Source organism: Astyanax mexicanus, chromosome 16 (genome assembly GCF_023375975.1).
Source record: "Astyanax mexicanus isolate ESR-SI-001 chromosome 16, AstMex3_surface, whole genome shotgun sequence".
NCBI lineage: Eukaryota > Metazoa > Chordata > Actinopteri > Characiformes > Acestrorhamphidae > Astyanax > Astyanax mexicanus.
Genome location: NC_064423.1, coordinates 21,423,588 through 21,436,240, shown reverse-complemented (window position 1 = coordinate 21,436,240; position 12,653 = coordinate 21,423,588). Strand labels below are relative to the sequence as shown.

The window sequence follows — 12,653 nt, the reverse complement described above, 5'->3', positions numbered from 1 at the left end:
GAAAAATAATTATAAAATGAATAAACAAAAAAATAAATAAAGTTGGATCGTTCCAATATAACATGTATGGCTGATAATCATTTACAGAAACATATATTAATCTCAAAAACGTATATTAATCTAAACACAAAGCAGATTCCATCCCTGACCCCCATTAACAGGAGAAATCGCTCCATTATAAAACACAAAGACTAACTGGTTTAAAAGCTGGTCATTATATACTGCACATACATGTAAAAGCCATGTTAACTTCCTGCACGTCCGACAATTGCGGTTCTCCATTCCTCCTATAAAATATATTACAGATCTTAAATTAAACTGCTGAAGTGAATTACTTAAGTCAGCTCGCACCTTGTAAGCAGCTCAGAATGAGATATGATTACAGTGTGTCTCTTTTCCCCGCAGGTCTAAAGGTTAAGCAAAGCTAATGAATTCTCCTCTGTCCGAACCGCTAAGTGACCAGTAACAGCAGAGAGCCTCTATATCACCGGCCGGCACCGCCATCAAATACAGCCGGCGGAACGAGGCCTTTTCCCATTTCAGGCCTTTCCAGAAGTGTGAAGGCTACTGCTCGATCGCGCACTCGCTCGCAGAGCTCAAGAGTGACTAAGAGGTGAGGAGTGTAGAGAGTGTGTTTAATAAAAAAAAAAAAGAAAAAAAAAAGAAAAAGAAAGAATCCTTCTGCTTTTAAAGCGCTTTGGCCTGAAGGAACCCTGCCCTTTCGGCCTGGGCTCCAGACACCCAGCTACAAAGGCCTGACCACATAAAACTGTCCTTCTCATTAGGCTACTTCCTCGTGTAAGCGTAGGTGACAATTTTATGGTCCCAGCACTTCAACTATCGCATGGACACAAACTGTTTTAATTACTTTTGTTTTTTAGCGGGGCAGACGAGTACGAGTGTGACGATCTTCTAGAGGAACAGCTAAGAGACTTTAACAGTGAATTCAGTTACTGTTAAAATACACTACATTTCAGTGTCTATACACTACATACATATGACTTTATTCTTTTCTCACAAATACAATCATGATAGTTGTCTATTTAAGGCAAAGCTATATCATTTAACTAGGAATAAAAGCACAGAGCATTTTGGGCTATCTCTATCTTGAGATCTCTTGAGACCAGTTTGAGCTTTAAAAAAGTTATTCTGTGACCTTAAAATATTAGACTTTTCATTAATAAAATAAATAATTTTAGCATTTTATATATGTGTAGATTTTTTTCCTGTTGTTTTTTGTTTTGTTCCTTTTTTTTAAAAAATAATACAGTTAATACAAAAAAAATAAACAAATGAAGATTAATGTTTTTACTTTTAATTTTGTTAAAACACTTAATTAATATATATATATATATATATATATATATATATATATATATATATATATATATATATATATATATATATATATATATATTCATTAAACATTTTTTATTTAAAAAAATTAAGTTATTTAAATTATTTGCAAAAAAACAACAAAACAAACAGTTAGTTATATTAAAAAAATAATAATAATCACTAAAAATGTAAAGTGTCTTCCTACATTTTCTAAAAAAAATCCTTTCAATGCAAACAAAAGAGCTCTGCACCCTTCAAAAAAAAAAAAAAAAAAAAAAAGACACAAAACCCTGAAACTTTCAATGCATTTCTTATTATGAATGAAGGAAGCCATGCAAACTACTCAGAATGCATAATGAATTTTATACATCATATGTCAAATGAATTAGCATGTAAAACTCAGTGAGAAGGACAGGGGAGACTTCTGCTAATTGGCAGTGAGGCTTCATGCATAATTATCGGCGAAGCGTCTCTGGCATGCTTCCGTGCCAGTAGCCGAATAACGAGTGGAGAGAAAGAAAGGAAACGAATGAACGAATGAGCGAACGAAAGAAAGAAGGGGTGGAGGGGGGGTTTGGAAGGGGGGGGGGGTGCACAAAACAAAACAACACAAAACAAAAAAAAAAACAAAGGCCATCCAGTCCAGGGTGGGAGGAGGAGGAGAAGAACTCGACAGCGGCTCATCAAGTCGATGATAAACCTGCGATTGTCCATCAGTGCATCAGTGTGGAGTAACTGTTTTACACTAGAACAGAAAGCGCTGAGACCTGGCTGTGCATTTCTAATGTGTTGTGTGTTGAGATGCTATAGGTAACTGCAACTGCATTCTCAGCAGCATGTAGCTTAGTGCTCTCCTACACAAATATTCTGCTCTGTGGAATTATTCTTTGTATTTTCTCTGTTAATTTCATTTAATTAAATACAAAAGTGCAATGCTATCAAGATGGAGTATTCTTTAATTCTGTAATGCAGATTAAGTCAAAGCAAAGGTAACATTTTTACTGCTTGACTTTCAGTTTCAGACCTTCATGATGGACTGAAGAAAATCTAAATATACATATATACTTTCCATCTTTGATTTCTGAAGCTCTGAAATTCTATATTCAGAAGTTAGTTCAGAACTGCTGCCTTTTCGTACAACATTTTATCTTCTTAAGCAGCTACTTTATTGACAATTAACATTCCTACATGCTCCTTTCCCCTTACAATATACCTTGTTTGTGTTAGCAAATACAAAAAAAAAAAAAAACATGATAAAGAAAGTATGTGAAAGAGAGCAGATGAAGAAAGCGGCGTAACTCACCTGAGCAGACAGATGCACACCTTGCAGCCGGAGGTCAGGCGGCAGAAGCCGAACCTCTGCTTGCTGTCGATGTCGGTGAGCACGAACGTGAAGTTCTGGCCCACCTGATTCTGGCACACTCTGTAAAGCAGCGCACACAGAGAGAAGAGAGAGCGCGAGCTTCAGCGCGAGAGCTTCAAAAAACGGCCCAATACACTGTAGGAGCTAATGAGACGTACTGCTCTGGAATGACTTTTCAACATGTTGACTCACATCTCATATTTTGGAGACACTAATTGCAAGAAACTGCAGGGGGAGGGGGGGGTTTAAGTCAAAGCGTTCATTAACCTTTAGTCAATTATGGGCTAAGTACAGATTCAAATCATAGATTCATAGCAAAAATATACAGGGAAAAAGGAAAATACAACCATTTTTACAGTAAAACTGTTGTACAAAGATTGTATAATAGTATCAACCCAGCTGCGTAGGTGCTAGAGCTGGGTGAGAGCACTGATTTTATTGAAACGTTTCAGATTCACATTCAGATTCAGATTCACATGATCAAATACGGTCGAATTTGTTTGTTTTATTAACGATTCATAATTTAGATAGAATTAAAAGTTTTTGTTGGTATATGGAAAAAAAAAAATATATATATATATATATATATATATATGTATATATATATATGTATATATATACATATATATATATTAAAATAATGTTGTAATCATGTATACATTATGTTTCATATGTGATATGTACATATTGGAAATAACTCTGATATCAAGAATACATCACTAATTAACACTGGTCTGGAATTCCCATATCAATAATTATTACAATATAAAGAAAAACCTGGTTATCAAATTTAGTCCAGAATTTCCATTTAAGTAACAGTTCTGATCTGATAAACATTGGACATCAATATCTATGCTGGATTATTTTATGCTAATAATTATTCTGGTATCAAAAATACCTTAAAAATCTACATCGACTATTTAATTTCTTTGAATTGTTTTCACAACATCTTTGGTCCAGAACTGGTAATCATTCCAAAATATGGCAAACATTGAAAATCAGCATCGGTTTGTTTTGTTAATGATTCATGATTCAGCTAGAATTAAAGTTTTTGTTGGTATAGGGAAAAAATCAAAAATAATGCTGTAATTGTACATCCAATCATTGCTTAAAATATTAGTGTTTTTTTATGCGAAGAATTAATGCAAATCAGCTACATTATTACATATATATTTTTTTTTTATATATTAGAGCTTTGCTTTTATCCAACATAAGCTAGTATTAAAGCTCAATCTCAAGTTAATATGAATTAATATTGTATAATTAAAAGGAAATTTTAGTTTTTATTAAAATACAAAACAAACTCAGCCTTAGTACCTCATTCCAAGCTAATTCCATTCTAATTTATGTCAATATTAATAGTATGAACAACTGCTTTTAAATATGTTTTATAAAGTAAAAGACTAAAAACACTCCCCACAGTCAGTCCGACTGAACGGCCGAATTAATCTGCCAGTCTCTCTCACTCCCCATTTTCATGGTCAGGCCGGCAGTGATGTTAAAGTGCTGCTCGCTCTGGATTCAGCACTAGATGGCAGCAGTTCAGCTTCAGCTGAGTTGCCTCTCCCCACCCCCACTACCTATAAACTATACAAAAGCACTTTTCACGTTTAGATTTCCACACGCAGGTCTGCTCTCCTCCCGGCTGCTGTGAGAATCAGGCCCCCGTGTCGTCCCCGAGGACCCCGTACTGACATGCAAACATACAATCTTATTTACCGGAGGTGAGGAGGCCCTCCGCAGGTTTTTGGTTCGTTTCAATATATGCGTTTTAGTGTGGGGGTCAGGTGATTAAGGAGGGGGAAAAAGGGTAGATGGCACATCCCGTTAGTCATTCGCCTCCTGTGTGTGTGTGTGTGTGTGTATGTGTGTTTGTGTACATGCATGCAGGTGTGCATATAATGTGCATATTTCAAGAAAAATGTGGTGACCTGTTCACCTAAGTGGTGGTGGTTAGAGAGACAGAAGGCCAGCGAACAGGGAATTCCTACCTTTCCACATCAAAGGGGAAGCAGAACTTGGGCACAGTTTGAAGGACCTCCTACGAGAAACCAGAGAAAGAAAGAAAACATGAGAAAAAAAAAAATCACACACATAAGAGCACACAGCTAGAAGTGGTTACATACTGTATATATATAAAAAAAAAAAGAAAAAAAAAAAAAAAAAAAACTCTGGTCGTTTTTGAGGGAACACAAGCAATGATGAAGACACTAGTAATTAGGGGTGGGCAATATGACCCTAAAATAGGTAATATTGTGATATTTCATGGTATTTATGCGATAACGATACTCTTGGCGATATGAAAGAAACATTTTCTCAAGAATAAACTTCTGCAACAAAATAAAAGTTACATTTTCTTATGGTATACAGTATGATATGGCACACCACTAACTGAGATACAATAAAAAATACAATCATTTTATCAGATTTGTAACAGAAGTCAATGATCCAAAATATAATAATACTAATAATGCACTCCAAATATATCCAGGATTAAAGTAAAATAAATGATACTGAACAGATACAATCTATCGCTAGTAGGTATTTAATCGCTAGTAGATATTTAATGGGAAATGAGAACAGTGTGAAAGTAGCACCCTGATGTGATATGGAACGATATTTCAGGGTATTATATCGTTCAAGGTATTCAAAAATGTTGGCGATATTATTGTGTAGGATATGATATGGCACGCTCCTACTAGAAATGTGAGTTTGTGATAGAATTATGGAAAAATATATATAATAATAATAAAAAACAAAAAAAAAATACTGACAAATTAATACAGAAAGGCCTACCTATATATCGGTTTGATTTAAGTGAAAAATTTTTAGCCAATACTGCTAAAATGTCTCTTACACAAGAAATGGACCAATATAGGTACTTAGGGCAGATTTCAATTTCTAATTTTCGCTCATTTACGGTTTCTTCCCAAATCAACAGTATTTAAACAAAACAAAAAAAAAAACATTCATCCTGCTTTTGTGAGAGTAACTGTCTCTACTATTTCTATTTCTTTGTATTTGTATTTGCTTGAGGTTCAGTTCTGTGACAAGAGTATTATAGTCAGGTCACAATGTTGAATGATCACCATCCAATCATATCTTCTCCACTCTGTTCCCCTGCTTCACAGTCTGCCCATGTCTGCTATTATAAATAGTGCCAATAGGTTTGAGATTATCTGATCCAGTGTGTCCTATTCTATTGGACGTACTTCTCTATAGGGAATAGGCAAGCTATGTATGTGTGAACATTTGCACATCTGCGTCAGCAATAGGTACAACTTACAAGCTGAAGCTGAATACATTCATTAGAAATGGTGTACACAACATTGAGACATATATGTAGATGTGTGTATCTTTAATCATGAAAATCTGTAAATGTTTAGTACTTGGCCGTTACTTAAAATTAATAAAATTCTATTTTTTTTAGTTTAACAGCCCAACTTCATTTAAACACTACTTTACAGCATTCCAAAATCAATAGGAAATATCAGTCAGTAATCATGTGCTATTGTCACTGTGAATCTGGTAGAATAACATTAAATTATGTTTAATGTAAATCCAAGTGATTTCAGGTTTGTGTAATGTTTCATATCTGATAATCTGATATGTACAAATTGGTCCAGAATTTCCATTTTAGTAACAGTTCTGATCTGATGAACACTGGACATCAACATCTTGGCTGGATTTCTCCTACCAATAATCGTTCTGGTATGAGAAATACGTTAAATATCCACAACATATTTCACTTCTTAGACCTATCGGTAACACTTTGGTCTAGAACTGGTAATCATTCCAATAAAAGGCGAACACTGAATATCAGCATTAGCTACAAGCCCCATATTATTATTAATACTAGACCTATGCACAGCTAAGCCCTTTTAGGGGTACTCAACCACGCCTAAATAAAGTCCTAGCATCAATAAAAATGAAAGTTAGAGTAAAAGTTGTTTTTTTAAACAGAAGTTTGTCTGTGATCAGCTAAAACAAACTGTTAAAATCTACAAAAAAGGTAAAGAATGGTATGATTCACTTTTTCTCAAATCTGCTTTAAACGCACACACATGCACAACATCAGTCCAGAACCAGAAATCCAATTAGTGCAACCTGGCAAAAACACATTTATATATACAGCTCTGGAAATATAGGTATATGTTTGAGTAAAATTAACATTGTGTTTTTTTATTTTATAAAGTACGGACAACATTTCTTCCAAATTCCAAATAAAAATATTGTAATTTAGAGCATTTATTTGCCGAAAATGAGAAATGGCTGAAATAACAAAGAGATGCAGAGCTTTCAGATCTTAAATAGTGCAAAGAAAACAAGCTCAATATTTATAAGGTTTTAAGAGTTCAGAAATCAGTATTTGGTGGAATTACCCTGGTTTTTAATCACAGTTTTCATGCATCTTAACATGTTCTCCTCCACCAGTCTTACACATTGCTTTTGGATAACTTTATGCCACTCGTCTATTTCAGAGGCTTTCAATTTGATAAAATCAAAGAAACTCTTCATTAGTTTTTAGTGGTCTCATTTTTTTCTGTAAATATAAAAAAAAGACAAAGATTTTTGTTATTTATATAGATAAGAGACAAAGATGAACCTGAACCAACAATGAATGCCTTGAATAATTTCACATAATCACACTAAAACACTTATTTACTGCAATTACTACTGAATTACTGGTCATGACTCTCAGTGCACACAGCATGCCAGTTATCTGCTCATGCAGCAGGTTCAGTTAAGGCCTCTTAACGAGTCCTTGAACGTACGCTGAGTGTAAACAATCAGTAAAGATCCTAATCGGCACATAAGCAGTTTGTCAATCGGGGCAATTGAACGAGTTAATGAAATAAATCAGTCGACATGTGCGGCACTTAAGCTCGACGGTGACTGAGCAAGAGGGGGGGGGGGGGGGGGCATGGGGTGGGAGGAGGGGGGTGGTTATCAGTAGCTTAAATAATTAGCTACCATTAACTTCATCCACTGGCAAGCAAGGTGGAGCAGAGGAGGGGAGGAGAAGAAGAAGGGAGGTGTGTTTGGGGGTGGGAGGGGGGGGTGACTGAAGGTGCTGCCAGATTGCCGGGACAATGGCTGAGCGGCAGCGGGGCTTGGGGAAGTTTGCGGCCTTAAGGGCTTTACCTCCCCGCGCAGCCCCACGGGGAGAGGCCCCGCACCAGCAGCATATGGATTTCCACAGCCTGCCCAGCGCCATATGGGTTAGCCACGTCTGGCCGGACCTGCACCACAGCTTAGCCATGGGGAACCGCCAGTGATCACATCACCACCCCCCAACCCCTTCCCACCACTTAGCATCCCACACAAGCTCTCCTCCACTCCAAATCCACCCCACCCAAAATAATAAATAAAAAGAAAATAAAAAAAATATATATATGTATATTGAAAGCTGGCACCACCCACTCAGAGGGAGGTAGGGAGGGAGGGTGTGGCTGGCACTGGTGCCGGCACTGATGCTGAAGCTGGGGCTGATGCGTGTATCTGTGCATGTCTGGGTGTTTTTATTTGTGCGCGCGAGTGCAGAGCTGATGACTGTCTGTTGTACTGCTCAGTAGGTGGTGGAGAGCTTTGGGGGTGTGTGAGGTGTATAGAGGGTGTGTGTGTGTGTGGAGGGGGGGTATGTGGCGGGTAGTGAAATAGCAGATAGCAGAAGAGATTGAAGGCTCTGGCAGCAGAGGAGAGGCGAGCTGGCAGGGGTGACGCTAACCGTGGCGTGTCTCACCGTGGCCTGTGACTGTACAACTGTTTCAAAACGAATAAATAAATAAATAAATAAAAAAAAAGAAAAAATTGTGTGACACACACACACACACACTCCAACGAACGAGTCGCACTCCACGCTGCCGAATGTGCCCGCTACTATTATTAACCGCCATAGGCGCGCTCCAATATGTTCCGCTGCGCCTCGCTTTCCTAGTCGTGCATATGGCGCAGGCCCCGGCGTAAATAAACTCATCTGCTTGCCGCATTCCGAAGTTGTCACCGACGCCCCCCCGTGTTGGCCGGGCTACCGGGGATGAGCGATACTGTCGATTTTCTTTCCACTGTGATAGCATGATAGCATGGGAAGTCAAGCCTACTATAACAGTCTTACAGTGCACATAAATATGGAAACATTTGGGATTCCTATAGTGGAATTCTTTTTCCATCGCTGTCACACTAAAATCCTTCCATCCTCTCCATCTCCATTCCTGTTCTTAACATTTTTCACTTTTCCCCACAACATGACAATGTGAATCTGCCGTTTTTTGGTTAGATTGCGTCAAGATTTCATGATGAATGTACAGTGATACAGTGATTCCTCTAGGAATTTTCAGGTGAAAGAAACAGTATGAGTTGTGCAGGGCTAGCATAGTACCACATTGTATTGGCACTCTCTATCATAAACAAACATCAGCTAGTTTATTTATTCAGTCTTTCTCTAATCGTTTCTCTCCCCCATTTGTGTAGATAGTAAGACTAGATTGGGTGTCCTTCATCACTTATCTCGAAACTCTCATCGAGATTCATCATTCATCCTTTACAACTAATGCACCAAACCAGGGGTTGGCAATTAAGTTTGACCGCATGCCAGATGTTTTCCAAGCCAATACGTGTCGGGCCACAAAAAAAAAAAAAAATCTATTTTGAAAAATTAATTGTAATGGGATGGAGTGCTACAGACTAGTAGCTCTCCAGCCCAGAGGGTTGTTGCACCCAATTGCAAAACAGTTGAATTCAAAGCAGGTAAACCCAAGAAAAAGGGAAAAAAATATATATATAAATAAACACACCACTCCTTACACAGGATCGAACTCCTGTCATCAGGGTCGCAGTCCAATACACTGCCACTGCCCCAGCTAGTGAATTGGGACACGGTCTGAAAAAATAGGAAGCCCAACAGGCGGAAACTAAAGTCATGTCGAGTGCGACAAGAGGAATGTAAACAAAAGGTCGCTAGAGAAGCATTTTATTCTTGTTTTCATTCATTATAGTTCAAACAACCTCAAGGATCAGATGTTTCACAGCTACTGCTGATTCCTGTACTAAACTATCCACATTTTAAGTTATGTCTAGGTCCAATAAGTTTTCAAATTTAAATGTCACTTCTAATGCAGAAACAAAATGTATTAGCAGAAATTTAAATGGAAAAAAGCCCAAGTAATACCAATGCCAATTAAATTAAACAAATCAAACACCTCATTGTAACTGCTGGATTGAGAATACACCACAAATCCAGAGGCTTAATGACATCAATAAGTCAAAGTGCCAAAGGGACACCACCTTTGGGCCTTGGAGGAAGACCCTTAACCCCTGCTGCTCCCTGGGTACCGCAGCAGTGGCTCACTGTATCACTGTGTGTGTCTTCTGAGTGTACTCACTGGTGTGTATGTGAGTGTTCACTAAAACGCTGGATTAAAATAAAGGCTACATTTTATCTATGTGCAGCAGAAGTGTGGTATGGTCTTTTTCTTCTTCTTCTTCTTAAGATTCCAGAAGAAAACACATTGTATTTTTAGTAAAGGGACTGTTTGTATATATAAGTGCCCGTAAATTTCGCCCAACAGGAACCCCGAGTGTTCCAGTAATCCAGCTAGGGAACAATCAGCTAGCTGTTCTTCCTACGTAGCTTGTTGGGTTAACGCGGTAAACACTAGCACTGTGGTTACTGGCTAATGCTAATACTGCTCCAGCCTCGGTGCTGGAGAAACTTCACGCACTGGATTATAAGGTGCACTGTCGATTTTTGGGAAAATTAAAGTATGTTAACTCTGCCTTATTGTCCAAAACATACAGTACACATTATTGAACTGATCTATCTGTATCCATGTTAATGGCTGTTCAGAGTCCAAAAAAAAAAAAAAAAACAATCTTAAAATAAATCTAAAAATCATTAGGAGTAGTCCTAAAATGCTAATAATCACCTGATAGACAGCCCTCTGTCCTACACCTCTATCCTACTACATAGCCAGAACTAAATATGACAGCATGAGCGAAGCGGGAAGAGTGAAACCTACATATTATGCAGGTTGTGTTGTACACCCCACAGTGTTTACTCACAGAAAATATTCTCCTGCCTAGAGTAGGCAAGCTTCTTATTTACGTTACTGCTGGGTCTGCATCCAGGGAATACTTGCGCTGAATGTTTGCACAGCCTGTTAAGATGAATGGACAGATGGATAGGCCAACAAACAAATGAATGGACAGACAGAAATATAGACTGCTAGCTTTTGTTTATGCTGGTTGGGTTGTTTTTAGCATTGACCATATGTATTTAGCTTGTATACGTTAGCTATAGCCACTAGGCTGGCCCAGATGCCTTGATTGTGCATAAGCTTTAGATTTAGCCTTTTACATTTAATACTTCACCTTATTTAAGGGTAATTTCAAAGCCGTATACACCTGGTCACTGGTTCCTGCATCATGATTTTTGGCACGTCGGTTCACATTTGTATATTTTTCTGAATAAACAACTCATCAAATGTTACTACTCGATTCTTTAGAGCGGAATTGATTAGGGATGCACAGAATATCTGGCAACAGAAAATACTTTAAAGTACTTAAGTACTTGAAAATGGCGCCAAAAAAAAAAAATTCTATGTTGGGCAGAAGAAGTGAAAACACATTTGCGTTGCATATTATTAAACCGACACCAACAACAAAAAAAACATTCAAGGTCACTCATAAGACTTGAAATCAGTTTACTCAGTTTCCCATCTATTAAAAAATTATCGGATGTTCAGCTGAAAGATACTGCACAAACTTAGGCAAGGTAGGTGGCTAACATAGCATTTGCATCTGTCTGTAGAATGGACAGATGAACAGACACTACTGAGGAACATTTACGACCAAAATATTAAGGCGTAAGTACATTTATTATTAGAATAGCAAAACTGAGGTAAATAGATGATAAACAAAAGCACTGCTGAGGCAGATTTATAATTAGCATAGCACTACTGAACTGCTTAATAAGAACATTTATGATCGGAATGGCACACCTAAGGTAGTTAGCAAGCTAAATGTGCGACTAGAACAGGACTTCTAAAGTAAATTTATGAATGAAATTACAATACTGAGGTGAATTTATGATTAAAAAAGCACTGATGAAGCAGAGTTATAATTATAGTTATAGATGGAACATTTATGATTAGAATAGCAAAACTGAGGTAAATATTTGACTAAAAATAGAATAGAATTAGAATAACAATACTGAGATAAATGTATTGCTAAATGTGCACTGCTGAGGTAGCCAACTGAAAGTATCAAAAAAAAAGGTTAGTGCTTTGTTGGACTGTTTGGGGTTTTATATCAAAAAATGTCAAGTGTTCCTTAAATGTCTTTAAATGATAGTTTTGTTACTGATTTGTGACTGATTTTAGATTTGATTAGTAACAGAACTTTTAGTGCTTTAAAGGCAAAACCTGAAAAAAGGAAATCAGTTTTCGATATTAAGCCTTTCATCAATAGTTTAATTTTGTTGATTTGGGACAAAAAATTATATTTCCTGGCATCCTTAGTACTTTTGGAAATTTGTCTACACAATTTAAAGTAAGAAAGAAAAAAGGAGCAGAGTAAAATTAAGTACTATTTAAAAGCCGTTTAAACCTTTAGCAGTATGCGGTGCGCTAGGATTTCAGACAAATGTGGAAATAAAGGAGCAGAAAGACAAAATGAAAAAGACTAATCTCTTTCTGGGCATGTGTTTAAAAATCCATACACACACACAAAAAAAAGGAAAGAAATCAGGAGTAGAAGAGCAGCGCCATCGGGCTCGCAGCAGCCTCTCAGCGAGCGGAACGTGAAACGTTCCCACGACTCTCCTCACGGCATTAGCCCAATCTAAACCCCGGCAGTACGCATGTGCTAACGTACCTTTTTCCCTCCCTCGCTCTCACTGTTTTATTACCATTCATCCAGGTGATCAGGGGACTACACCAAAGCGTGTCAGGGG

The 12,653-nt window shown here is 37.4% G+C and overlaps 1 protein-coding gene across 3 annotated transcripts in view; it reads right to left on the bottom strand.

Annotated features, from left to right (window-relative positions):
- dennd1b (DENN/MADD domain containing 1B) overlaps window positions 1-12,653 on the bottom strand; it is a 167,531-nt gene that overhangs the window by 95,082 nt on the left and 59,796 nt on the right. For all 3 annotated transcript variants that reach the window (XM_015601283.3, XM_022669762.2, XM_022669761.2), the window contains exons 4-5: window positions 4,693-4,742; window positions 2,642-2,761 (exon numbers count right to left, since the gene is read on the bottom strand). In XM_015601283.3, coding sequence (XP_015456769.3) covers window positions 2,642-2,761; window positions 4,693-4,742 — 170 coding nt within the window. The remainder of the gene's footprint in view (window positions 1-2,641; window positions 2,762-4,692; window positions 4,743-12,653) is intronic.